Genomic DNA, 26,595 nt, shown 5'->3' with positions numbered 1-26,595 from the left:
ACCGGGTAAGAGGAGACTTTATTGTAAAGGAGAGAGCAGTACGGAGGGTCCACCTAGATCCCCCATCATCTGATAAACACATAGAAACAATGTATTCAGTCAGTGTGTGTGTTTCCTACAGATGGATCCAGTAATGGGAACCCACCAGAGAGATGTCCCCGTCCTCTGTATTCCCGGGATTCCACACAGGAAGGTCACACCATCACTCACCATCATCAGGTAGATGAGGAACAATCACTGATAGTATCATTAGGATCTGTACATTATCTGCATTGTTACCATTGATGTCATTTTTATTATATATTCAGAGTGGAAACCTGAGAGATTCTAAAGTTGAGGTTAAAGAAGAGATAAAAGAGGAGGATGATGAGGATGGGGTGATGAAGGAGTCAGAGTTTCTAAAAGAACACAAAGATCTGTATCAGGACACCATGGTGGAGTCATCCAGCTACAGAAACCCACCAGAGAGATGTCCCCGTCCTCTGTATTCCCGGGATTCCACACAGGAAGGTCACACCATCCCTCACCCTCATCAGGTAGATGAGTGACAATTATTGGTAGTTCTGATTTATATACAGTATGTTTGTTACAAGAAATGTTTTATTATTTATTCAGAGTGGAAACCTCAGGGATGATAATATTGATGTTAAAGAAGAGTATAAAGAGGAGGATGAGGAGTATGGAGTGATGAAGGAGTTTTCAGAAGGACACAAGGATATGATGGAGCCACCTAATACCAGGAACCCACCAGAGAGATGTCCCCGTCCTCTGTATTCCCGGGATTCCACACAGGAAGGTCACACCATCCCTCACTGTTACAAGGTTGGTGAGACAGAGATTATAAAACACAGACTCATGGAGACAATATGTGGATTTTATGTGATATCACAATAATAAATCTTATATTTTACAGATGATATTCTTTCATTTTCTTGATTTAGAGTGGAGATCCAATCGATATAGAATTTGAGGTTAAAGCAGAAGAAGAAGAGAGGTATGTGAGGGATGATCAGCAGTCTATGGAGGAGGATGGAATAACGGGGACATTTATAGAGGAGGACACTCCTACAGAGATCAGCACAGGTGGGTCATTAACACTAAATACATTCCTCCACCCATACTGCTCACTGATTGGTCCAGAGTAGGGCGGGGACTGGGTGATATCAGCCTGTAATACCCTCGTCACTTTCCTGAGCTGTGTTCCCCGTCCTGTATTCCTGTATTTCTCTCGGATAATCTTCCTTCTCTGTGCTGCAGACACAATTTATGTATCTAGACTGGATTTATGGAGATTCTGGGATTCGGCTGGCAAAAAAATGTGCATGATATAGGCACCTAGGTTATGAGTTTTGGGTCTTCTGCCCCATGCCTGAGTCTAATGTCTTGTTCCAAACAAATGAGGAGGAGATACTGTACACCATATGAAAGGTCCATCTCCATTCCTCAATATAACGTCATATTCCAAACAATAAAATTGTCATCATTTCAATCGCATTATTACTTAGTGATGTTTGGTTGGGTAAGGTTGTATCATTGATCCATGTCAGATCTCTTTTTTTTTTTTTTTTTCTATTCTTCTATTTATATAAAAGACAACTTCCAGGCATAATAAACAGTAACATTCCTTATAGAACATATGCTGAGACAGTGTATTACAACACTGAAGACAATTCATTTATACGTTTGAGATCTACATCGGTCGTAGAATAAGAGGTGTTCTACAATTCCTCTAATGGGAGGAGTTATGCAGGACTAGAAAGTACCCGGAGTTGTCTGTTCCAGTTTCGCATAACGTATAGAAGAAGAAGGAAGAAGTAAAGTGAATAAGTAGTGGAAAGAGAGAGGGAAGTAAAAGAAACCTAGAGAAAGGGAGAAGAGGATAAGTAGGTGGGATGAGGGGGGGAGGGAAGAAGGAGGGGTAAGGAGGTGTGGAAGGGGGGGGGGGGTAGGAGGGTTATCATTGGTAAAGCTATGGCCCTACATCAGCAATACTTTCCTCCAATATTTTAGAGCTCCCCCAAACTCAACATGAGGTCTCTTTAGTATTGCCTCCCTTAATTAAAGAGCAGCCTTCATCAGAGAGGACAAATATATTCCATTGACCCCAGGGTTTGGTATATCGTTCGTGTTGGGGACATGTCGAGAGAACAAGGTTTTCCATTCTATTTATTTCTTCGACCTTTTTGAGCCACATGCCAACAGTCAGGGTCTGTGGGTTTTTCCATTTAAGAGGGATGCACATTGTAGAAGCATTTAGAAGGTGACAAATTACAGAGTTTTTATAGGTCTGGCCCGGGATGTTAGAAGCATGGAGAAGGAGGAGAGCAGGGTCATTGGGGAGCGGTCGGTTTATAAACCTCTGAGACATTTCACGAACTGTCTTCCAGAACTCCGCTAGTTTAGGACACAACCAAAAATCATGTAGGAGTGTCCCCCGGTCCTTCCTGGCATCTCCAGCACTGATCAGTGAGTGTGGGGAAGAATCTGCTCAACCTTGACGGCGTGTGGTACCAACTTGTTAGGAGTTTGAAGTTGGTTTGTTGTATTTACATGCAGATGGATGATGTAAATATAAATGGAATGATGTGATTTTTGTTGGTCTGGATTAAAGTTACAGTCTAAATCCCGTTCCCTCTTAGCTAAGAATGGGGGTTGGTAAGTCCCCTGGGGTGTGATCAGTAATGCATAGGTCATGGATAATACCTGTGTTAGTATTCTGTCTTGAGAGAAATGTTCTTCGAAGGGTGTAAGTTGTGTGTTGCATTCACTGGGAGGTGGCAATGAGTTTAAGAAACTATGGAGTTGCGATGCTCTCCAGAAATCTAGACGGTAGGGTCCCCGAGGAGTCCATGAGGTCTTTGAGTGCAGGCCAACTAGATGATATTGAAAAATGGGAGGCTTGGAAATAGCCTGACTCCATCAAGGTCCTGAATGTTTTATCTTGGTAGCCCGGGGTAAACTGGGGATTCCCCAGTATGGGTGTCAGCGGCGAGTGCGTCGGGGAAAGTGGAATTTGTGTGAATAATTTAGAGCAGGTTCTTATCGTGTGACCTATGAGGGGATGGCGTCTTATGGAGTCTGGTAGTGAATGGTGGCACGATGGAGCTCTATGGAGGGGTATGTCGCATTGGGCCTGTTCTAGTCTGGGCCAAAGCTTTGCTTCACCATGATGACATCAGTTATGAGTCTGCCCAATTGTGTAGCCTGATAGTAATTACATAAGTCCGGCACTGCCAGTCCACCTAGTTGTTTAGGAAGCAAGAGTAGTCTCCTACATAGCCTAGGTCGCTTATGTGCCCAGATAAAATCCACTAGTAGGGTGTCATCTTGTTGAAAGTAATGTGAAGAGATGAATATTGGAAGTGCTTGAAAGAGGTATAGGAACTTGGGGAGTATGCACATTTTAATAACGTTTCATCTTCCAAATCATGAATGGAGGCCAGAATTCAAATTATCTTATAGAATGTGGACTTTCTTTAGGAGGGGAAGAAAGTCGAGCGTGAAGATGGGTGAAAATTTGGGTGGTATGAGAGTGCCCAGGTATTTCAGCGCTGAGTTCATCCATTTTAGCCTAAAATTAAATCGCAGTTGGTGGAGGAGGGGGTTTGATAAGCCTACTCCCATAGCTTCAGATTTAGTAAAGTTGATATTTAGATTGGACAGAGTGCCATATGCCTCAAACTCGTGAAGAAGATTTGGTAGAGAAATTATGGGATTCATGAGGGAAAATAACATTTCGTCTGGATACGCTGATATTTTCTGCTGGGTCATCCCAACAGTCATGCCTGAGATATCCGGGGTGGAGGCGTATTCTACATAAAAAGGATTCTAGTGATAATGTGAAGAGTAAGGGTGACAGAGGGCATCCCTGTCTTGTCCCATTCCTAATTGTGAAGTAGTCTGATAAGACACCGTTTGCCTTAACCTGGGCGGCAGGGGCAGAGTACATCTGTGAGATCCAATTTAGCATGGTGTTGCCGATGCCCACATGTCGAAGTACTACAAACATAACATGCCGATTTACTCAAAGGCCTTCTCGGTGTCTGTGCTTAGGAGGACACAGGGTGTGCGGGTCTTGGTGGTTACATGTAGGAGGTGGAGGACCATGGTTGGGTTATCCCATGCCTCAAGTGTAGGCACAAATCCAACTTGAACCAAATGGATGAGTTGCGTCAGATGTTGTTGGCTCCTAGTTGCTAGGATTTTGGTGAACAGTTTAAGATCGACATTAAGCAAGGAAATGGGTTGGTAGCTACTACAGGAGCTTAGATCTTTTTCCCTCTTTAGGGATGACTGAAATGTGAGCTTGTAAAGTCTCTTTGGGGATATATGTCCCAGAGCCCCATGTATTAAACATGTCAGTTATAAACTGTCCAAGTGACGGCAAGAGTGTTTTATAATATTGGATGGTAAACCCATCCGGTCTCGGGGCCTTCCCCACTTTGGAACCACCTATGGCCTGTTTTAGTTCAGCCAAGGTGATGGGATCCTCTAGGGATTTACTGTCAGTGTTGGACAACCAGGGCATCCAGAAAGAGAGCAGGTATTCCTCTGTATGGGTCTGTTGGGGGTTGGGGTTTGTAAAATATATAGCGAGGCATAGAAGGATTTAAATTCTTGTGTGATATGTCTAGGTAACGTGGCTTTTTGACCTGTGCGGGAGATAATAGGTTTCTTCTTGGAGGGATCTAGCCAATAGTCTGCCACACTTATTTCTCGACTCATATGACAATTTACGACAAATTTGCATGGCTGCCTTAGCTTTGTAAAGTAAAAGGTCATTAATTTGCCTACATAGAGTCATAAGTTCTACCTCCTGAAGAGAGAAGAGTGACAGAGCGTGTTTGTGATGGGTCTCCAATGCATGTAAAGCTTGGAGTAAGGAGTCTAGTTGTGCTGTACGCTGTTTTTTGATCCAGGAGCCATGCTTTATGAGCACCCCACGAATCACTGCCTTGTGTGCCTCCCAAATGATTCCAGGGTCAGTATCTGCAATGGTGTTAGTCTGAAAGAAATGGTCTAATTCTTTAGTAACATCTGTCAAAACAGTCTAATCTTGGAGTAGGCTTTCATTTAGTCTCCACATCTGGGTTCTGGACCATCGAAAGTCTGTTAGTGTGTAAGAAAGTATAACAGGGGCATGATCAGACCAAGTAATAGAGCTTATTAAAGAGTCACAGATCACGTGTAATTGACAATGCGGCATCAAGAAATAGTCTATACGAGCGTGTAGTAGGTGAGGAGGAATAGAAAGAATAGTCTCGTTCTCCGGGATGCATCCGGCGCCAAACATCTATCAATTGTGCGCTATGGAGGGACTTTGCAATACGTTTGCGGACGCCAGGGGGGGACAGAGGAGGATCCCAGAAATGTATCCTCCGCAGGAATCAGAGGGATATTAAAATCTCCCCCAATAGTTAGTTGACCCTCAGAAAACTCCAGGAGCTTCTCCATACCTCTAGTAATGAACTCATCCTGCTGGCTCTTGGGAGCATAATAGGTGGTCAAAGTCACTCTGACGTCACCAACATCGCCCTTCAGAAACAGAAATCAGCCATTGGGGTCTTTTAGAATATGCGCGCAGTGTCCATGGTACCGTACTGGAAAAAATGATAGAGGCTCCTTTTGATTTAGCCTCCGAGTTAGTAGAGTGGTAGGCCAAGGGGAAAAACCGGTTCTTAAATAGTGGAAGCTTGTCATCCCTGAAGTGGGTCTCCTGTACAAAGGTGATATCAATTTTAGATTGTTTAAATCATTCAACTCTTTTTCCGGGACGTTAAGTCCCTTAGCATTGATCGAGAGGATCCTGATGTTATCCATGTGTTAAGAAGGGGGCGAGGGGAAGGTTGGGAAGTAAGGTTAGGAAGAGGTAGGGGAGGGTAAGTAATAGGGGGCGGGGGGGTATGAAGAGAATGGAGATAAAAAGAGGGGAGGCAAAGATGGTATGAGAGAGGAAGAAAGGAAAGTCAGGCAAGCAAAGAATATGAGAGAGTGAAAGAGAAGGGGGCAATCCCACAGAGAGAGGCCTCAATTTACTAAGAGATAGCAAAAAAATGCTAAGACACTCACCAGCAAGGAGTCGTATGAATGAGCGTGTGCCTATGTGGGGCTGTGGTTGGAAAGAGTCAAGGGACGGGCCCCGACACCCCCCCCCCCCCCGAGTCTTCTTAAATAAATGAAAGGTATATAAGGTGTAGCACTGCCCCCTAGAGGACTGCTGAATTTTCACACTTAAAGGATTCCCTTGGGTTACCTGTAGCAACTGCTTGCAGAACTTGCAGAAATCTTAACACTTTATGTTCTTGGCTCAGTCAATGATCAGTCTAGGGGTAGATGTTTTTGTGGTTTTATTCCATATTGGGATAGGAGAAGGGATGAGTGGGATACTCCAACTGCTGAACAATTCACAATTCAGAGTACTTCTAAATTGAGAATGTGGCAAGACCGCTACTTCATCCTGCCACTTGAATGAAGCTGAGGAAAGTGTTCCTATTTGTCTTTCTCCTCGGGGTACTCCCCCAGCACCCCCTTTCTCTGTACTTGCTGACACCCGTCCACTGACTATACACTCCAGAGTGGTCTCCTTCCTGGGCAGACCCCTGGGAAAGATCCTCTGGACTCATGATACTGTTTTTCCAGATTCTCACAGTGCCCCAACTCCTCCAGTCTGGGTTCAGCCTCACACCACTGGCTAACCAGGCCTGTGACCATCACCCACTGCTGCAGAGGAGGAGGCAGCCGCCACCCTTCTTCCCGCCAAAAGACCTCTACCTCATGTGCCCGTGGCTTTTTATACCCTACCCAACAATGCACCGAGACAACCCATCTATGCCAATCGCTGGGGCTGTATCAAAAGTCTTTGTGTCATTGGCCAGGTTCCCTCGAGCATCCAATGTGCCTCCCCATTGGATCAGCTGGGGACACTCCCTTAGACCAGATGAATCACACACTGGGCACACTGAGCAGACCTAACTCACAGATCCTGCTCCCTGATAAGCAGAGTGCAATATAGAATTTACCTGCTGCTCCTCTGATAGGCAGACAAAACTATACTCCCTTTCTAGCACCTGACTAGGAGGGTGCTACATCTTTAAAAGACGTGGATGTCCGGGTAAATTTGAAAAGTTGTGGGGCATGTGGTTGGATACCCCTGGCCTTGGTCCACAAGAATTACCACTTCAAAGATTAGTCCTAGGACCACATTGAGGGTACCTTTGACGCGGACAGTGTGTTTGCTGGGTTTGGTGGAGGAAATGGCACCTCTTGGAGCACAAAGAATTTTATTGTCGGTTACTCTGTTCTATGCGTGCAAGGCTATTCTTCTACATCGGGGGAAGACCGAAGCTCCATCGGTGGAGTATTGGAAGTCACCAGTGAACACGATGCTGCCGTTTTACGAAGCCAAATACCTGAATAGAGGATGCGTTATATGGCAGGGTTGGACTGAGAGGCCATCTACTCTTCTCGGAGGTGATTGTGGTCCGCCACCGGTGAAGGTGATGGTCACCTTAGAGGGGTGAGTTGAGGTCCCCTGATACTTAGGGAGGTAACAAATGAAGTCTATGCCTAGCAGACGACAAGCAGTGGTGAGAGGGTGGGGGAGGTTGGGGTATGGACCTGGGTGAGAGTCTGTGTGGGGGAGACACTGCCGCGTTGAGGTTCTCCTGGGAGGTTCTCCTTTTGCATTTTCCTATAAGTATTGTAGTACATGAGCATTGCACTGAGGTTGGGGGGATGGGGAGTTGTTTTAGTTGCCTTGTTTGTTTCTTGTCTGTATTTTTGTGTTATTTTTACTTCTATGTTTAAACATATGTTAGTCCTAGGAATGAATAAACAGGAGGGAACGGGATAAGGCGCAGGTCAAGGAGATGTTGGGGGAGTGGGTGGAGTCAGTGAGATGTTGGGGGAGTGGGTGGAGTCAGTGAGATGTTGGGGGAGTGGGTGGAGTCAGTGGAGGTGGCGAATGGAAACATGCAGGAGTGACTATATATGAAGGTTACGATCGCTGTGTCTATGACTGTACAAAGCGGAAATATTGTGTACCGAATGGAATGGACTTTTCTTTCTTTATAATAAAACTTTTTCTGATTTAAAAGAAAAAAACACTCAGAAAAGATGAGTAGGGAAAATGTCAGTGGCCTCCACCTGTAAAACCATTCCTGTTTCGGAGGTCGTCTCATTGTTGCCCATCTAGTGCACCTGCTGGTAACAACCCCCTCTGCTACTTGACTGAGAAGATGAATATCCCAGGAGTTTCCCTGACTTGATGCTATACTCTGATTATAAAGTGTTGAGCAGTGTATATGAGTGTGGAAAACTCTTGGTAATTTTTCTTGTCTTCTGACAGACGGACTCTGTGGTGGGAATAGAAGGACATCGGAGGAAGATGTGACTACAGAAGATAATGACATGGCATCTTCTCCAGAAGTAAATCCCGTTCCTCATAATATACATGACAGACCTCACCATTGGAGGAGATCATTGGAATCTCCTGATACTTCACATAGTCCTCTAATATCTGACAGTGCCGGCGGGTGCGGGAAACCATCTCATCTCAGGGAATCTTCTTTATACCATACAGGAGAGAATTCATTGTCATGTTCAGAGTGCGGGAAATGTTTTAAACACAAAAAAAGCCTCCTTAGACATCAGAGAAAACACACAGGTGACCTTCCCTATTCATGTTCAGAGTGCGGGAAATGTTTTAGTCAAAAAAGATACCTTCTTCAGCACCTGAGAATTCACACAGGGGAGCGTCCCTATTCATGTTCAGAGTGCGGGAAATGTTTTAATCAGAAAGTAATCCTTCTTAGGCATCAGAGAATACACACAGGGGAGCATCGCTATTCATGTTCAGAGTGCGGGAAATGTTTTAATCATAAAGAAAGCCTTCTTAGCCATCAGAGAATACACACAGGTGAGCGTCCCTTTTTATGTTTAGAGTGCGGGAAATGTTTTAATGATAAAAAAAACTTTCTTAGCCACCAGAGAATACATACAGGTGACCTTACCTATTCATGTTCAGAGTGCGGGAAATGTTTTAGTCAAAAAAGATACCTTCTTCAGCACCAGAGAATACACACAGGGGAGCGTCCCTATTCATGTTCAGAGTGCGGGAAATGTTTTAAGTATAAAGGAAACCTTCTCCGCCATCAGAGAATTCACAGGGGTGAGCTTCCCTGTTAATGTTCAGAGTGCGGGAAATGTTTTGCACTCAAATGTTTAGACACCAGAAAGTTCATACAGACGAGCGTCTCTAATCTTGTTTAACTAAGAAAGAACACCTACTTACACACAGGTGAGCTCCTTTTTAATGTTACGAGTGCAGGAAATGTTTTCCAAACAAAGGTTTATTTCTTAAAATCCAGAAAGTTCATACAGGCGAGCGTCCTATTTAATGTTCAGAGTGCGGGAAATGTTTCACTCCTTATGTACGCTTCAAACGGCAAAGAATTCACACTTATATATATATATATATATATATATATATATATATTATTGGGCTCTGTTTTCATGTTCAAAGGGCGGGAAAGTGTAAAAATAAAGGAAATCTAATGAAACATCAGAGTGCACCCCCTGCTGGTACTACGGGAAATGGACGCTGGATTGTAACGGGTGGAACTGTTTAGTCCATAAACAAATGTGAAAACACCACAGTCCACTCGGGGTTGGTTTACACCCGCATCGCCCTCTGACCCGCTGTGGGGTTGGCAGACAGCTGGGAGTCCTTATGTTAACCCTTTATCTTCCATTGGTGAACCTTTTTTATTGGTTTCTTCATGTTGTTGCTCCTTTTTGATTTATTGAAGTAGCCGGCTTTTTATTGGTCCAACCAATGTATGATTATTAATACATTTGTTAATTCTATTATAAAAGATTTAAGCTTTATTTTATTCATATCATTACTGTGTGGTAATCGCTTATTCTGATCTTGAAAAACTCTTCGTACAATATTCTGTGCCGAGTCTTCTTTTTTACCAATGATTAGATGATCGGTGATTGGAATGTGATCAGTTCATAGAGAGTCATCCATTGGGGTTTTATTAGTGAGATGGAGAGTGGAGAAGGCACCACATTGACAGCCATTGGAGGCCTTTTCTAAAGACCTAAACTTTTTGGCAACCTGTCTATGACATTAGTCTTCCAAACTCTATCTCACTGAGCTAAGGCCAGAAGAGTTCCAGGAGTTCTACTCTGTCCACAGTTCCCAAACCAGAGGGAGACATCCACCACATCTTCAATCTTAAGGCCCTAAATGTCCTCAACTGGGCTCAGGAGTTCCACATTCAATCCAACATATAATAGCCTCTCTCTTTATCAGGGAGCCTTTTTTTTTTTTTTTGACCACCCCACATACATGTACTGCGGCAGGGCGGATGTTCTACACAGAATCACGTACCTGTACGTCCTCTGCATTTTCACGCTTGGAGCGCGTACGCGCGCCTCCAGCGCATAGCTCCCGCTGCGCACAGTGGGAGCCAATTAGCGGGTCAGGCAGACATGATTAATGCAGGCACCCGGCAATTGTTCCAGAGAGAGGCAGAACAGTGGTCTGCAGATGTAAACAAGGCAGATCGCCGTTCTGTTAGTAGGGAAAGATGGAGATCCTGTGTTTCAGGAGAAAGAAGATACTGGCGCACAGAGTTTATATATATATATATATATATATATATATATATATATATATATATATATATATATATATAGTCCAGCCAGCAATAAATATCTAAAAATACGAATGATCAGGGTAGAGGGTTGTAACGGATCAACCGGCATCCCGACTGGGTACCTTCATTGATGGATGCTCCTAGTGCTTCCCGAGGGCTCCAATCACAACACCAGACACCATAACCACCTCAGACCCCACAAACCCCTGCAGCTTGATTGGGGTCTCGCCGTCTCCTAACCATGCTGGACCTACGACAAGGCTTAAGGTTCCAGTGGGTGAACTTCTCTTTCCCCAGAGAGTGCAGCAGGCACAGGAACAGGAACAAGCTCTTACAAGAGCTTAGTGATTATTCAAGGGAGTATGAAGAGCATAGCAATCCCTTGTAGAAGATTCCCCCAATAAGAGACAGGACTCTCGATTGAGGGTGAATTATAACTCAAAGCTGTTTATTCAAACACATGCACAAAGAAATAAACACTGTGGGACAATCCCCCCTCCGACTCAGCAGCCAATCCACACATATACATCCCATAATAAGTTTATCTTAAGGCAGACAGGAACAATAGAACAATGGAATGCAGGCACTTACCAATAACAAACCCCACCCCATTTCACTGTCTAGCAATGGTCTATGAGACACTCCTGCAATATTCTAGCAATCTGAAAAGTCAAACCTTTCATCTTCATACATTTCCAGAGAGATATTGCTGACAAATATTACTGTCCCATCTGAAGCAATTCAAACCATTAATTATCTGTCTTTCCTTCCCAGTGACAGTGAACACTGTCACAGGGTGAATTTTAGAGGTGTTACGGAGGTGAAGTCTACAAGCTTTTGATAACGATTGGATTCGAGGTTGAAAGGACAGGTCAGAGTCTAGAATTACACCTAGTACCCTTGCATGAGGGGAGGGATTGATGGCTACATTACTAATTTTGATGGAAAAGTCATGGAGGGGGGCATGGACAGGGGTGTGTGGGGGGGGGGGATATTATCAGCTCTTAGAGAGATTTCATTTGAGAAAGTGGTGTGACCTCCGTGCTGATATGTCAGTGTGACGGTACTCACCGTCACTGGGAGTGAAAGACAGATACTTTATGGTTTGGTTGACTTCAAATGGGAGAGTAATATTTATCAACAATATCTCTCAAGAAATATGAAGATTTAGACCCACTTTACACTGTGAGACCTATAGCCTGTTGTCATGGAATCTGTGACTCCTGAATAATCAGGGAAATGCTTAGATGTGTATTGAGATAATCTGTATTGTATTTCAGGAGCTCGAGGATGGCCGTCTGATAGTTAATTGGCTCAGGTTGATTGAATAATTGTCATCTGTTAGTTGCTGAGTGGAAATACTATACTGTTTGTGTTGGTTGTTCTTTAGATGTGTTAATTATATTTCTGTATACAATTTCATCTTCATATGATAATGTGATCAGGCGACCCCTGACCTGTGTGTGGTAATTTGATCAGGAGGGGGAGGTCCATTCTGTATATAAATTCTGTGTGACTGTTCAATAAACTGAGATTCCAGTACAAGCTAAGTTGTCGGCTAGCTTTGTATGGGGGCAGGTGGAAAATCTGGTATCCATGTTCAAGACTGTAGGAAGCCGTATACTGACATAAGTCCACAAGTACAGTGTGGGTTGAGGTTCCATTACAGTCCGTAAGTAAGTTAGTAATGTGAGAGGAGACTGAAGGAGTGAGGTGAGGAGTAGACAGATAGATTTGAGTGTCATCGGCGTATAGATGTTATTGGAAGCTGTGGGCGGTTATCAAGTGACCAAGGGAGGCTGTGTAGAGAAAGAAGAGAAGGGGTCCAAGAACAGAGCCTTGGGGAACCCCACACAGAAAGGGGCAATGGAGAGGAGGAGACAGAGTTGTAGGTAACACTGAAGGAGCGCTGTGATAGGTAGGAGGAGAACCAAGATATCTGGCCAATTTAACCCTCTTCAAACAATTCCTAATAGGAAGATGAGGACGGTCTATAAGCAGGTTTTTGTACCTCCCTTCCTGAAGAGGTAACTGCAAAGTAAGTATTTTTAGCACTTCCAAAGGAGCGTGTTGCCTTTTTTCCCTATGATGTTTAAGCTAGAAGCTCATGCTAGAAGAGTGGTGCAAATTGAACAGAAGGACAGAGCAGCGGAATGTCTTAGTGGTCATCACCTTGCAGCACTGGGTTGTTCAGTTCAATCCCCAACCAGAACACTTCTACCTGCACTGCAGGATGTCAGATTAGGCACTTGTGAAGAGGGAGAGGTCTTCCAGTATAATGAGTCTATTTGGTTGACGTGGCCTTCATGAGCTTAGCCATACACATGGAATTGTCATTGGGGGATGCTGTGTCCTTCAGGGGTATACTCATTAATAATGATTAGGTGGGTCCTTGGGGGGTTTAGGGTCTTCTGGTGGTAACTTTGTGTTGGACTTGTCCCTAAGGGGTATATCTGTCTGCAGTTGTAGCCTGTGAACCTGCCTTAACCCTCGCCTCTCTTCCAATGCAATGGAAGTTGGGATGAAGAATATTGATTCTATCCTAAAGAATAATTCTACAAGTTGGACAATCTTGTCTGCATTGCAAGAGTTTAAACTGTATCCTTTAAGGGCTAGCTTCTTTTAATAGCAATGAGCTGCATTTAGTCCGGCCTCCTGCTTTAGAGTAAATGTCTGCCGAATGAAAGAAAACTGCAGTTCTAGAGTCAGTGTCTAACTCCAAAGAGGTTTGCTCCTGCAGTTCCGACTTGAAGTCCAGAAAGAATTGAAGAGAGAAAGAGAATCCTCAACCCAATAGTCAGCAAAGAGCTCCACTTCTGGGGGAGAGGTTGCTTACCGGTCTTTTTCAGATTGTGCCACCCATACATATCCTATGGGGACCTGGTTGCTCCTCTTCTGATTGGAGGGTACAGCTTTGGTCTCAGACATTTGGACCTTCAGGACAAGCACTTCAGGCCACGCTTGAACATTCAGTCACCTTTAAGCCTCTGACTGTGCCAGGAGGAATCCTTTGCTTCTGCAACGATGCTTGATACATTTTCAACCGATTCAATTTGCCCTGAAAGCGTGAAATGAAACAAATTCAAGAAAGCGAAATAAATAACGAAACAGATTTATCTGATCAAATGTTTCCATTCTGCACATGTCTATGATGTTCAGCTTAAATATTAATTAATATGGTAATTGATGTTGTATGTTTAAATAGAGAGAAAGCAGTATAGCGGGTTTGCTATGACTAAGTGCTTGTAGTGTGAAACGCGTTGACAGTCTCATCTCTCCTGCCATGTTGTCACTTCTGGATATATTCTAATAAAGGAGTATTTTGTTGGAGCATGGTTGTCCATTCAAGTTTCTTTTGATGCCTCAGTGACCAGCTGGACTTGCACTGATTGTGTGAGCAGAATAATGTGCACCAACCTAGAATGGGATATATTTGCGGGTTATCTTCACTAGTTTATGACGCAGAGACAGAAGGGAATGGAGAGGATATGGATGCCGTACTGGAGGGAGGTGCAGAGGATTTCTCTCCCCCACATTGTCATTATAATGAAGAAGGACCTTCACACAACATGCTTGCTAACGTTGAAAAGTTAATTTCCTCTTTCTTCAAAATCCTGGACATTATACCAATGAGAAGAAGATTGGGATTCTGGCACTCCAAATGGTTTATGTCTCTACAAATAAGCGGATGCTTAAGGGGGGCGCGGACATTATTCTCCTGTATTAAACCACTTCCCGCCCAACGACCTCATATGACGTCATGGACTTTGAGTGAAGATATCGGGATGATGGGTGGAGCTACAAGCATCATTCACATATCTTCTTTTTCTGCCGGTGATTCCCTGCACCATAGAAACAATCATATGGTCTGTTCAGCCACTTGATTGTTTTTACAGGCGCCTCCCTCATGAAAGTAAAAAAATATTGTTTTTCTTTTTAAAATTGTCGGTCATTTTTTGATTATAGCGCAAAAAATAAAAAAAACGCAGAGGTGATCAAATACCCCCAAAAGAAAGATCTATTTGTAGGAAAAAAAGTAAATTTATATTTGGGTACAGCGTCGCACGGCGGCAACATTTTCAATTAAAGTAACACAAAAAATGGCCTGGTTATGAAGGGGGGTAAATCTTCCGGGGCTGAAGTTGTTAACTGACAGTTGCGCGGTCGTGCGACGATGTACCCAAATAAAGTCAATGTCCTTTTTTTTCCCACAAATAGAGATTTCTTTGGGTGATGTTTAATCACCTCTGCGGTTTTTCATTTTTGCGCTATAAACAAAAAATTTCTGACAAAACAATATTTTTTACTTTCTGCTATAAAACATCCAATAAAAATGTAAAAAGAATTAAATTTATTCATCAATTTATGCCAATATGTATTCTGTTGCATGTTTTTGTTTAAAATAAATCTCAATAAACGTATTTTAATTGGTTTGCGCAAAAAAATTCTTGTCTATAAACTATGGGATATATTTATGGAATTTTTATTTTTTACTAGTAATAACGGCGATCGGTGATTTACAGCGGGACTTTATTGCGGTGGACAAATCAGACACTAACTGACACTTTGTGGATACCAGTGACACCAATACAGTGATCTGTGCTAAAAATATGCACTGTCACTGTACTAATGACACTGGCTGGGAAGGGGCGATCAAAGGGTTAAATGTGTGCCTAGCCAGTGTTTTTGTATTGGGGGAGGTGCTTTTACTAGGGGAAGGCATGGATCAGTGCCTCTGCTTTGCAGGAACACAGGATCCATGCCTTCCCTACTGACAGAATGGCAATCGGCCTTGTTTACATACTTTGTAGATGGATTGCCATTCTGCCTGTGTACCCAATGATCAGCGGGTGATGGCAACATCGCGTCTGCGGGACCTGCTGTGTAGAATCACAGTGGTAGTGAGCCACTGGCAGCGCTCACTTGTGCACACTACCTGGAAGTGCGGGATCACGTTTATATACGTGGTTCTAAGCAGTACGGCCGCCCTGTAGCAATAAAACTGCTATAGGTAGGTTGGAAAGTGGTAAAGACTTTTTTCTTTCACACCCCCAAATTTTGAGTACCCCAAAATTACATTCCAGACTGTGAATCTAGTAGGTGTTTAAAAGGGTCCTAAAAGCAAAGAAACAAAAAAAAACTGTGTGAGGTCAGCCAGGAAATAAATACCAAACTGTTAATCCGAGCATGCAGCCTGCCTGGCCAGGAAAGGGGGTGGGGGAGAGCGTGTGATGGTAATGGGCAGTAATATATTTCTCTCCCCCTTGGTGGGAGTGGAGATGACCCATCTATAAGGATATACAGTACATACACACACAGCACAAGGCCATGTTCACACTAAGAGGCATTTCTCAGGGCTGCAGTTCCTCTGAGCTCCACAAGGTGGTGATCTCACTTCTACCCAGACAGGAAGTCTCTATGGAAGACTGGAAGTGAAATCACAGGAAGTGATGTCAGGTACAGACTAGAAGTTCCATGTGGCACAAAGAAGAGAGGAGACATCGCTGGAAGTGGCAGCAGAGGAGGTAATAAGATCTTATTTTCTATTTACACCCAGTAACCCCCCCCCCTGTCATGTCCATTCTCTTCCGCCATAGTCACTGTGACGTCTTTTATCTCCAGCAGATGATGATACACACATATATTATAATTATTATACAGAATTTATATTGTGCTAGAGGCGCGGGGCCCTGGTGCTAGAAACCATGAAGGGCCCCCCGAACCCCTGGCTGGGGCCCTTCCCTTCAAGCCTGGGGCTCTTCCCACTGATCTTGGGGCCCTTTACGCTCGTTGTGGGGCCCTTTATTACAGTCCCGCATCGGGACCCTTTCACAAATTCTGCAGTGGCCCCCTTTCCTGCCATCTTGGGGCCTCCCCACGGTGGTGGAATGCCAGGGCCCGGTCGCAAGTGTGACCTTTGCGATCCTAGAAGTTCACCCTCTGGTGTCAGTAGTTTTTATTTTTTGGTACTTTAAATGTATTATTTTTTTATCATTTCATTTTATTTTTTTACAATGTCACTGACTATGACTCTGTCCATTCAAGGAATGAGCTGGTAAATTACATTATTTACCGACCCCTTCCTGGTTCTCTTTTGTGACACATCCCCTGCAGCAGCTGGCAGGAGAGGGGAGAGAGCACGGGGGGGTGCACACAGTGGCCCAGAGACAGCAAAACACAAGTGAACTGTATAGGAGGAGTGGCGGGGGTAGCATACAGAGGAACCAATCTCTTCCATTTTCCTCCTGCAGCTACAGGAGGAAAAAGGAGGACAGTGATTTCTCTACATGCTGCCCCCACTACCCCTCCTGTCCAGGTGGAGCATGGGGCCGGTTGCAATTGCAACCCCTGTAGTTACGCCCCTATATTGTGCCAACAGTTTGCACAATGTGAGGGCAGACAGTACAGTTACAATGCTCATTAGAGCTTACAATCTAAGAGGGAGTGTCAAAGGATACAAAATGCACTTACTGCGGGAGATGAGCTGATGGAGAAAATAAAACTCCAGTTAGGTGGGGCAGGAAAGGCTTCTGTGAAGAGAAGGATTTTCAGGGATTATCTAAAAGTGGACAGAGTAGGAGATATACAGACAAATCGGGATAGGGACTTCCAAAAGATGTGAGAGGCTTAGGAAAATCACTGGAGTCAAGCATGGGAGGAGGTGACGAGGGAGCTAGAGGTCTTGGGAGGAACAAAGAGAATGTTTTGGTTGGTATTGTGAGACTAGGTTAGTGATGCTACTGAGAGCGGAGTTGTGGATGGCTTTGGGGGACACTGAATGGAGGCCAGTGGAGGGATTGGCAGAGAGGCTCGGAGGACACTGAATAGAAGCCAGTGGAGGGATTGGCAGAGAGGGGTGGAGGACACTGAATGGAAGCCAGTGGAGGGATTGGCAGAGAGGCTCGGAGGATACTGAATAGAAGCCAGTGGAGGGATTGGCAGAGAGGGGTAGCAGATGCTGAGTGGGTTGGTAAGGTGGATAACCCTGGCTGCAGCATTCATGATGGACTGAAGGAGGAGGGGGGGTGGTAACCCATGTAAAGGTAATCTAATGAGGAGGAAGTTTCAATAATTGAGGCAAGAGATGACCTGGGAGGGAACTAGGAGCTTTATGGTGTCATTGGTTAGGAAGGGGGGTATTTTGGAGATGTCGAGGAGGCAAGATTTGGATGTGATGCAGAAAGGATAGTTCAGAGTCCAGGATTAGACCTAGCACCCTGAAATGCGGGGACGAGTGGATAGTTGAGAAGTTGATTTTGACACAGAAGTCAGGGGAAGCGGCACGTGGGGGAGGAAATATTATGAGCTCGGTTTTTGATAGATTGAGTTTGAGGAAGTGATGTGACATCCATGTTTATATGTCTGTTAGTAAATTAGTTATATGTAAGGAGACTGATGGAGTGAGCTGAGGGGTAGAGACAAATATTTGGGTGTCATCAGTGTAGAAATGGTATTGGAAGACATGGAGGCTATGAGCTCACCCAGGCAAGAGGTTTAGATGGAGAACAGGAGTGGTCCAAGAACAGAACCTTGTGGGACCCCGACGGAGAAAGGAAGAGGAGGAAGTAAAGTTGTGACTCTGAAGGTGTAGTGGGATAGGTAGGATGAAATGCGAAGAGTACAGTCACTGAGACCAAAGGATTGGAGTTTTTTAAGAAGGAGGGGGTGGTCTGTTGTGTCAAAAGCAACAGAGAGGTCCAGAAGTAGGAGTACAGAATAGTGTCCATTGGATTTGGCCATTAGCAGATGATTTGGGAGTTTAAGGAGAGCAGTTTCTGTGGAGTGTTGAGGATGAAATCCTGATTAAAAGGGATCAAGAAGATTATTGTCAGTGAAATGGGCGCTCAGTTGGTTGTAGATTAGACATTCATGAAGTTTGGAGGAAAAGGGGAGCAAGGAGATAAGGTGTAGGTTGTTAAGATTGGTGGGGTCCAATTAAGGTTTTTTAACCACTTAAGCCCCGGAGGATTTTACCCCCTTCCTGACCAGGGCCTATTTTGCGATTCGGCACTGTGTGACTTTAACGGACAAGTGTGCGGTCGTGCGACGCTGTACCTAAACGTATTTGATGTCCTTTTCTCCCCACAAACAGAGCTTTCTTTTGGTGGTATTTGATCACCTGTGCGATTTTTTTTTTTTTTGATCATGCGCTATAAACAAAAAAAGAGTGTAAATTTTGCAAAAATAACAATATTTTTCACATTTTTTATATGAAATTCCCCAAAAAAATGTAAAAATCAAAATTTTTTAACATTTTAGGCCAATTTGTTTTCTGCTACATATTTTTGGTAAAAAAAATCGCAATAAGCGTATTTTGATTGGTTTTGGCAAAAGTTATTGCGTTTACTAACTAAGGGAACGATTTTTGTCATTTTTGTTGTTTTTTTTTTTTAACGAGTAATGGCGGCGATCTGAGATCTGCTATACATATGCACTGTGTGGGGATTCAGCTCGGTGGCGGGTGTGGATGACCCCTTTTGGGGGGTTAGTTACACAGGGAGATAGCCGAGAAGTGGTTGCAAACAACAGTTTGGTTTATTCATGCAATTTTCTTCACACAAGTGCAAGCGTCAAAAACATCAAAATAAAACACAAAATAAATCCTTGCCACTGTGGGCGGCTACCTTCTCACACACAGGAACCTACCTAGGGAAGTCTGTCTCCAACCTACTGTTGGGTAGACTTTGCTGATCCTACAGCAGACACTCCATAGTCCATGTTTTTTCTTCACACAACAAATGTCCATTGAACATGTCCCTTTTCCGCTTCACATTGAACATGTCCCTTTGCTTGTCTCTTCACATAGCAAACAGTTCATTTATTTCTTCAACCTAGAAATAGTTCAAGCCTTTCAACTTCCTTAAGCCGTCCTGGCTACCTTTCCTGCTGCCTTTGCAGCCGACACCCTATAGTAATTGGTGAATTGTCTAAACCAAGCAGAAGTGTATCTCCTGTCTGTGACAACATCCACAGATTTACCTGACTTCCTGTCACAACTGTTACTGTAAAAATGACACTGGCAGTGAAGGGGTTAACTTTTTTAGAGGGAGGGGTTAAGTGTGTCCCTAGGGGCGTGATTATAACTGTGATTGGATGTGGCTACTGGTGTAAGAACTGAGATCAGCGGTCCTCCTGGGCAGTGGATCAGTTAGTGGATGAAGGCAGTTGAGGACGAAGTAGCGTTAAGGGTAGAGAAGGGTTGATGGGCATGGGAAGATAAGTTGTTAATGAGAGTGCTAAAATAGGTCTGCTTGGCAGTGAGGAGACAGGATTTGTATTTTTGGAGGGCAGATTTATATTGGTTGAAGTCTTTAGAAGACTTATTCTTACACCACAGTGTCATCTGTTTGCCACGGTTGTAGGGGTCGGGGCCTAAATCTGTGTGTACTGAGGGAGGCGAGCTCATCCAGGGTGGAGGACAGAGATCTATTGTAGACAGAAGTGGTTAGATTGTGGCAGGACATGGGTGAGATTTTGTCATAGAGGTGGTCAGTAGCAGGGAAGAGAAGGGTTAGGTGGGGAAGGTTTCTATGGGTAACTGTTAGGTGGTTGGAGGGAGAGGAGGTGAAGGTCTGGGAGATTATGAAACTAATAGTGTGGTGTTTAGAGAGAGAAAAAGGATTGTTGGAGAGGTTGCACAGAGAGCATAGGAAGGAGAATACATAGTCAAGGGTGTTGCCATCAAAGTGGAAGCATGAATCTATTGCTTCAGGTCAAAAGAGGAGGTAAGACTGAGAAGTTTAGCGGTAGTAGGCGTGTTAGTTTTAACAGTGATGTTGAAGTCACCGAGAATGATTTTTGGAATTTCAGAAAAGAGAAAGTAGGGTAGCCAGTCATCAAGAAAGGTTGATACGAGTCCAGGAGGCAGATGGATCACAGCACTTCTAAAAGAAACTGGGGAAAATCGATAAATACAATGTGCCTCAAATGAGGAGAGTGACAGAGAGGCAGGTGGGTGAAGTACCTGAAAGATGCTATGTGGGGCTAGAAGGATTCCCACTCCACCTCCCTTCCATCCACAGGGTCTGAGTAAGTGAGTCCAGAGAAGGCCATCATGGGAGAGGGAAGCAGGAGCAGCAGTGTTGGATTTATGAAGTCAAGTTTCAGTAACAGCAAGTAGTTGGTGATAAAGAGGTCATGGACAGAAGCTAGTTTTACAGACAGAGCAGGCATTCCAAAGGGCGCAAGAGAAGGGGAGGCTTGTTTTGGGAAGAAGAGGGTTAGAAACTAAATTGTGTGGATTGCTGCTCTTGCCAGAGGGCATGGGGTAATGGGAGTTTTGGATACAGTTAAGCGATGGAGGCCCAGGGTTTGAAATTTAATCTCCAGAGGTTGGGAGAAGCAGAAGGGTGAGGGAGGTAATATGGGATTGCAATTTATATGAAGGGACGTGCCTCAGGGTTCTGGAGGTTTTATTAGCATGTGGGTTTAGAATTAGCAGGAGTTGGGAGAGGACAGAAGTGAGGGTGATATATACAGGCTGTGGGGTGGAGAAGAGGGGTGAAGAAAGGGAGATTAAGGAATGAGGACACAACTATCAGAAGGATTGGTAGAAAGTGCATGTTACAGAGAGGAAGGAGAGCGGAATGGGGAAACAAGGTCACCTACAGTCTGTTTGGTGTTTTTCAAAGTAGTTTGCTTTGTAGTCTCGCTTTGTGCAATCGATGAAATGCAGAGCCGAAGTGCGCCCACTTAAATAAAGAACCCACTTATAGAAAGACATGCTCTCCCCAGCCATATATAGTGTGGAAACGTAGATGTACCCCTTCAGGGTCATAGCATTCCCCCACTTACAGGGCTGATACATTTCCTTCATTTTGGTGATGTCTCCTTTTCCACCAATGACCTTCTCACCTCATCAATCTATTGTAGAATTACTACATCTATACTAACAATGTCACGCTTACCCCTAATGCAGGTGGTCAGACACTATAGCTGGCTTCTGTGTTCTTCACCTATAGCAGCCTCCTTTCCCATAAGGCAAGCAGGCCTACCGATACTCAGTTGCCCCCAGGACTTAAAGAGGTTGTAAACCCTCTTGTATAACTTTTACCTATAGGTAAGCCTATATTAAGGCTTACCTATAGGTGCTATAAATATCTCCCAAACTTGCACCGTTTAGGAGATATTTACAGCGCAAACTGCCGATGACGTCATCGGCGCAGGCGCTCTGAGGGAACGGCCACCCGTGCCGTTCCTTCAGAGCTCAGTGCCGTGAACGGCGGCTCCCGCGCACAAGCGCGGGAGTGATGTAATCGCGCCTCCGGCCAATCAGATGGCCGGAGGACGCGAACCCGGAAGCGGGACGGCAGGACATGTCGCCGTCCTGTCGCTGAGGTGGCGGCACGGCGGGGGCTTCGTTTTAAGGTAAGTACTACATAATGAGCTAGTATGCGATGCATACTAGCTCATTATGCCTCTCTCTTTACAGGGCTTTTTTTCCTCTGTTTTTTTTTTTTACTTTACTTCCTCTTTAAACACAATGCTATGATGAATGTTGTGCAGAAAAACTATCAGCGCAGTTATAACCAAAAAATAAATAAATTAATCTTAGTGCAGGGATATACAGTAATCAACCACTGTACAAACCCAAAACAGTGTATAAAATAAATAATCCGGCAGCTAACACAAAATAGTGTTATTCACTTACACAATACAATTTGATCAAACTTAAAAGGTGCTGCGCCAGAAACAAAGTGTAACATATAATGGAAATCAATCTGTGTATACAATAGAAAATGCAATCTCAGTGTCCATATAACATAAGTGCATTCCGGTATCCAGAAACAAAGTGTAACATATATCGGAAATCAATCTGTGTATACAATAAAAAGTGCAATCTCAGTGTCCATAAATCATAGGTGCATTCCGGTATCCAGAACTGTGATCACCCAATAACGTGATTAGTACAAAATACTGTGCTCCACTCCACCGCCACCAGAGATCTAAGTCTCTCACCTTAAACTTTGACCCAGAGACCTAAGCCAAACAAAGCTTTTACCCCTCAGGGGTCACAGGCAGGTGTCACCAGATGGTGTGGAGGTTTCACTAACAGATGCACTGGGACCAGGTAACCACGATGGTGCCGCTCTCACACAGGGCACAGAGAGATCACCACATAAGCAGAAAAGCAGAAAGAAATCGAATGCTCTCTAGAGCTCTACTGTTGAAGTCAGCGCCCTGTCGGCAAAGACGTAACGCGTATAGGGGGCGGAGCCTTTCCTGCTGCCCGCTCCTAATGTCCCTCCTATCAGGGTCAGAGAATCCTATGACACCACACTGACCACACAGCTCCTCCTCCCAATGTTCCTCCTATCAGGGTCAGAGAATCCTATGACACAGAGGCATAACTAGAACCTTCAGACCCCCAGTGCAAGAAACCATGAAGGGCCAGGGCCCTTCCCACTTATCACGGGGGTTGGAGGGCAGCAGGACCTGGATAGGAGGGGCAGTGGGGGTGACACATAGAGGAAAAAATCCCCTCCATTTTCCTCCTGCAGCCGCTGAATGCCTATGGGAGGGAAAGGAGGAGAACTTGGCTTTTAGCAGCTGCAGGTGAAAAATGGAGGGATTTGTTCCTCTATATGCCCCCCCTTCTCATCCAGGTGTACAGGGGAATTACATGGGCCACAACCATTGTGACCCCTTTAGTTACTCCCCTGGGATGAGTGGCAGCAGCGGTGGTGGTGGGTGATGGGATCAATGGCAGCAGTGGTGGTTGGGTGGGGATGGGATCAGTGGCAGCGGTGGTGGTGGGGGAATGGGATGATTGGCACCTGTGGTGGAGGGGGGAATGGAAAGGGATAAGTGGCAGTGGTGGTGGGATGGGATGAGAGGCAGCAATGGTGGAGGGGATGGGATGAGTGGCGGCAAAGGGGGGAATGGAATGAGTGGCAGGGATGGTCGGGGGATGGGATGGAATGAGATACGGGGTGGTGGTTCGGGGGGTAATGGGATGGAATCAGTGGCAGCGGTGGTGGTGGTGTGGGGGGGGGGTGAGTGGCAGCGGTGAGGGGGAGATGGGAGCAGTGGTGGTGGGGGGGGGTGGGATGAGTGGCAGTGGTGAGGAAGGCATGGGATCAGTGGCAAGAGTGGTGGTTGGGGGGGATGGAATGGGATGAGTGGTAGCAGTGGTGGGGGAATGGATTCAGTGGCAGCAAAGGTGCTGGTGTGGGGAAGGAAATCAGTGGCAGTGGTGGTGGGGGGATGGGATGGGGGGCATGGGATCAGTGGCAAGGGTGGTGGTTGGGGGGGATGGGATGAGTGGTAGCAGTGGTGGTGGGTGGGGGTAGATTCAGTTGGAGCAAAGGTGCTGGTGTGTATGGGGGTGAATCAGTGGCAGCAGTGGTTCTGGTGTATGTATGGAGGGGGGGGGGGTTGGGAATCAGTGGTAGTGCTGATATTGAGGATGGGATCAGTGTCACTCCCTTGCAGATCACTCAGTCCCTCCTCCTTACTAGGTCTCAGTGTATCTTCAGCTTTCTTCCTGTGTCTCCAGTAACTCCTATCCCATCATGGGGTCTCCTTACACGGTGGAGAGCTCCTCCCCCTTCACTCTACTGGCCCAGCCCGGGTCAGCTGATTTTCTCTTTCAGTCTCCCGACATTTATCTCCCTACTGAACTCAATGGGCGGCCAGAGAGGATGGGCAAGGACCGTGTGCCTGTGAGTACCCATAACTGCGGGTGGAGAGGATGGGCGGGGTGGGGACTGTGTGCCTGTGAGAGTGCACGTTAATGACCAGTGTACTATCTCCCGAGCAGCGGTGGGCCCCCCTACAGTGGTGGAACTCCAGGACCTATTCAGCAAGTGCGACTGCTGCAGCCCTGGTAATTCCCCCACTGCTATGACATGACACTGACCACACAGCTCCTCCTCCCAATTTCCCTCCAATCAGAGTCAGAGAATCCTATGACATCACACTGACCTCACAGCTCCTCCTTCAAATATCCCTCTATCCGACTCTTTATTTCTGGTGCTCTTAGGATGTGGGCTGAACCCCAGGCCTCCTTACTTTCAAAGTAGGGCTGTTGGACCTGCATTGTATGTAATATCAGAAACCTCAGCATGAAGTGGGGTTTAAATAAAAAAGAGACCTGACCAGTGAGGTGAGGAGGATTCTGGGAATGTCTTTTGATTTTACTATTTGTGTTCAAATCTAGAGTTTTCCTCCTGTGAAGTCTGGAGATCATATGACCATCACATTGCCTCCACCTCCCTCCCTGATAGAATTGGGACATAAAAAGAAGATTCTAGAAGTCACCAGAGGGATCATCGAGCTGCTGACAGGAGAGGTGAGCGGTGCTGGAAAGGACGTCATGATGGAGAATCAGCCTCCCCTCACATCACCAGGTAAGAGGAGACTTTATTGTAAAGGAGAGAGTAGTACGGAGGCTCCACCTAGATCCCCCATCATCTGATAAACACATAGAAACAATGTATTCAGTCAGTGTGTGTGTTTCCTACAGATGGATCCAGTAATGGGAGCCCACCAGAGAGATGTCCCCGTCCTCTGTATTCCCGGGATTCCACACAGGAAGATCACACCATCCCCCACCATCATCAGGTAGATGAGGAACAATCACTGATAGTATCATTAGGATCTGTACATTATCTGCATTGTTACCATTGATGTCATTTTTATTATATCTTCAGAGTGGAAACCTGAGAGATTCTAAAGTTGAGGTTAAAGAAGAGATAAAAGAGGAGGATGGGGTGATGGAGGAGTCAGAGTTTCTAAAGGAATGCAAAGATCTGTATCAGGACACCATGGAGGAGTCATCCAGCTACAGAAACCCACCAGAGAGATGTCCCCGTCCTCTGTATTCCCGGGATTCCACACAGGAAGGTCACACCATCCCTCAATGTTACAAGGTTGGTGGATTGGAGCATCTACAACATGGACTTCTGGAGAGGATGTGTTTTTATTTTTATATATAAAATTACAATATAAAAGCTTATATCTTCCAGATGATATTCTCTCTCATTTTCTTTGTTTAGAGTGGAGATCCAATCGATATAGAATTTGAGGTTAAAGCAGAAGAAGAAGAGACGTATGTGAGGGATGATCAGCAGTCTATGGAGGAGGATGGAATAACAGGGACATTTATAGAGGAGGACACTCCTACAGAGATCAGCACAGGTGGGTCATTAACACTAAATACATTCCTCCTCCCATACTACTCACTGATTGGTCCAGAGTAGAGCAAGGACTGGGTGATATCAGCCTGTAATCCCCTGGTCACTTTCCTGAGCTGTGTTCCCCGTCCTGTATTCCTGTATTTCTCTCGGATAATCTTCCTTCTCTGTGCTGCAGACACAATTTATGTATCTAGACTGGATTTATGGGGATTCTGAGGTTCAGCTGGCAGCAAAACACCATAGACGCTGCTTGACCTAGACACCTGGGGTATGTACCTTGGGTCTTCTGCCCCATGTCCGGGTCTACCAAGATCTCTGACAGAACAATTCTCTCTTGCTCTGTTATTTTCTGACTGTGCCGGGTGGAGGGATAAGTCTGTATAGTCTCACACCCAAGTCACTGAGTGCAGTCTCAGGAGGTGGGAGGCAGCAGTGTGGGACCTCTGCAACTGATTATTGAACACAAATATTTTGACTCTTGACCTCTGCACTATATACTTTATGTTGTACATTACATACTCCTGACCCCGACACTATATATTCTTTGTTGTACATTACATACCCCTGCACTATATACTCTATGTTGTACATTACATTCTCCTGACCTCTGCACTATATACTCTATGTTGTACATTACATAGTCCTGACTTCTGCTCCCCTCTACCCACTGCGATATATACACATAATATGGATTCTCTTTTGTTACACCCATTTCCTACCAGCTGGACATTTTATATCTGATGATTTATTTGTAATGAATCTTTATTTAGTTTCAACAAGAAAACTGA

At 45.0% G+C, this 26,595-nt stretch overlaps 4 protein-coding genes across 4 annotated transcripts in view; 2 read left to right on the top strand and 2 right to left on the bottom strand.

Moving 5' to 3' along the window:
* LOC309550684 (uncharacterized protein) overlaps positions 1-26,595 on the bottom strand; it is a 1,024,308-nt gene that overhangs the window by 352,726 nt on the left and 644,987 nt on the right. The gene's annotated exons all lie outside the window — the stretch shown is intronic.
* Positions 1-26,595, top strand: part of LOC309550736 (uncharacterized protein) — an 851,482-nt gene that overhangs the window by 496,792 nt on the left and 328,095 nt on the right. The gene's annotated exons all lie outside the window — the stretch shown is intronic.
* The window catches only part of LOC309550715 (uncharacterized protein), a 523,380-nt gene that overhangs the window by 186,728 nt on the left and 310,057 nt on the right, over positions 1-26,595 (bottom strand). The gene's annotated exons all lie outside the window — the stretch shown is intronic.
* On the top strand, positions 432-26,595 carry LOC309549880 (uncharacterized protein; the record flags this gene model as incomplete). Its single annotated transcript, XM_082250374.1, has 3 exons — positions 432-536; positions 25,322-25,540; positions 26,578-26,595. The coding sequence occupies 3 exons, from the start codon at positions 432-434 to the stop codon at positions 26,593-26,595; spliced, it is 342 nt and encodes a 113-aa protein (XP_082106500.1).

Source organism: Pelophylax lessonae (assembly GCF_965119305.1).
Source record: "Pelophylax lessonae genome assembly, chromosome: 3".
Lineage (NCBI taxonomy): Eukaryota > Metazoa > Chordata > Amphibia > Anura > Ranidae > Pelophylax > Pelophylax lessonae.
Note: the sequence above shows the minus strand (reverse complement) of the source record. Positions and strands in the feature narration are given on the sequence as shown.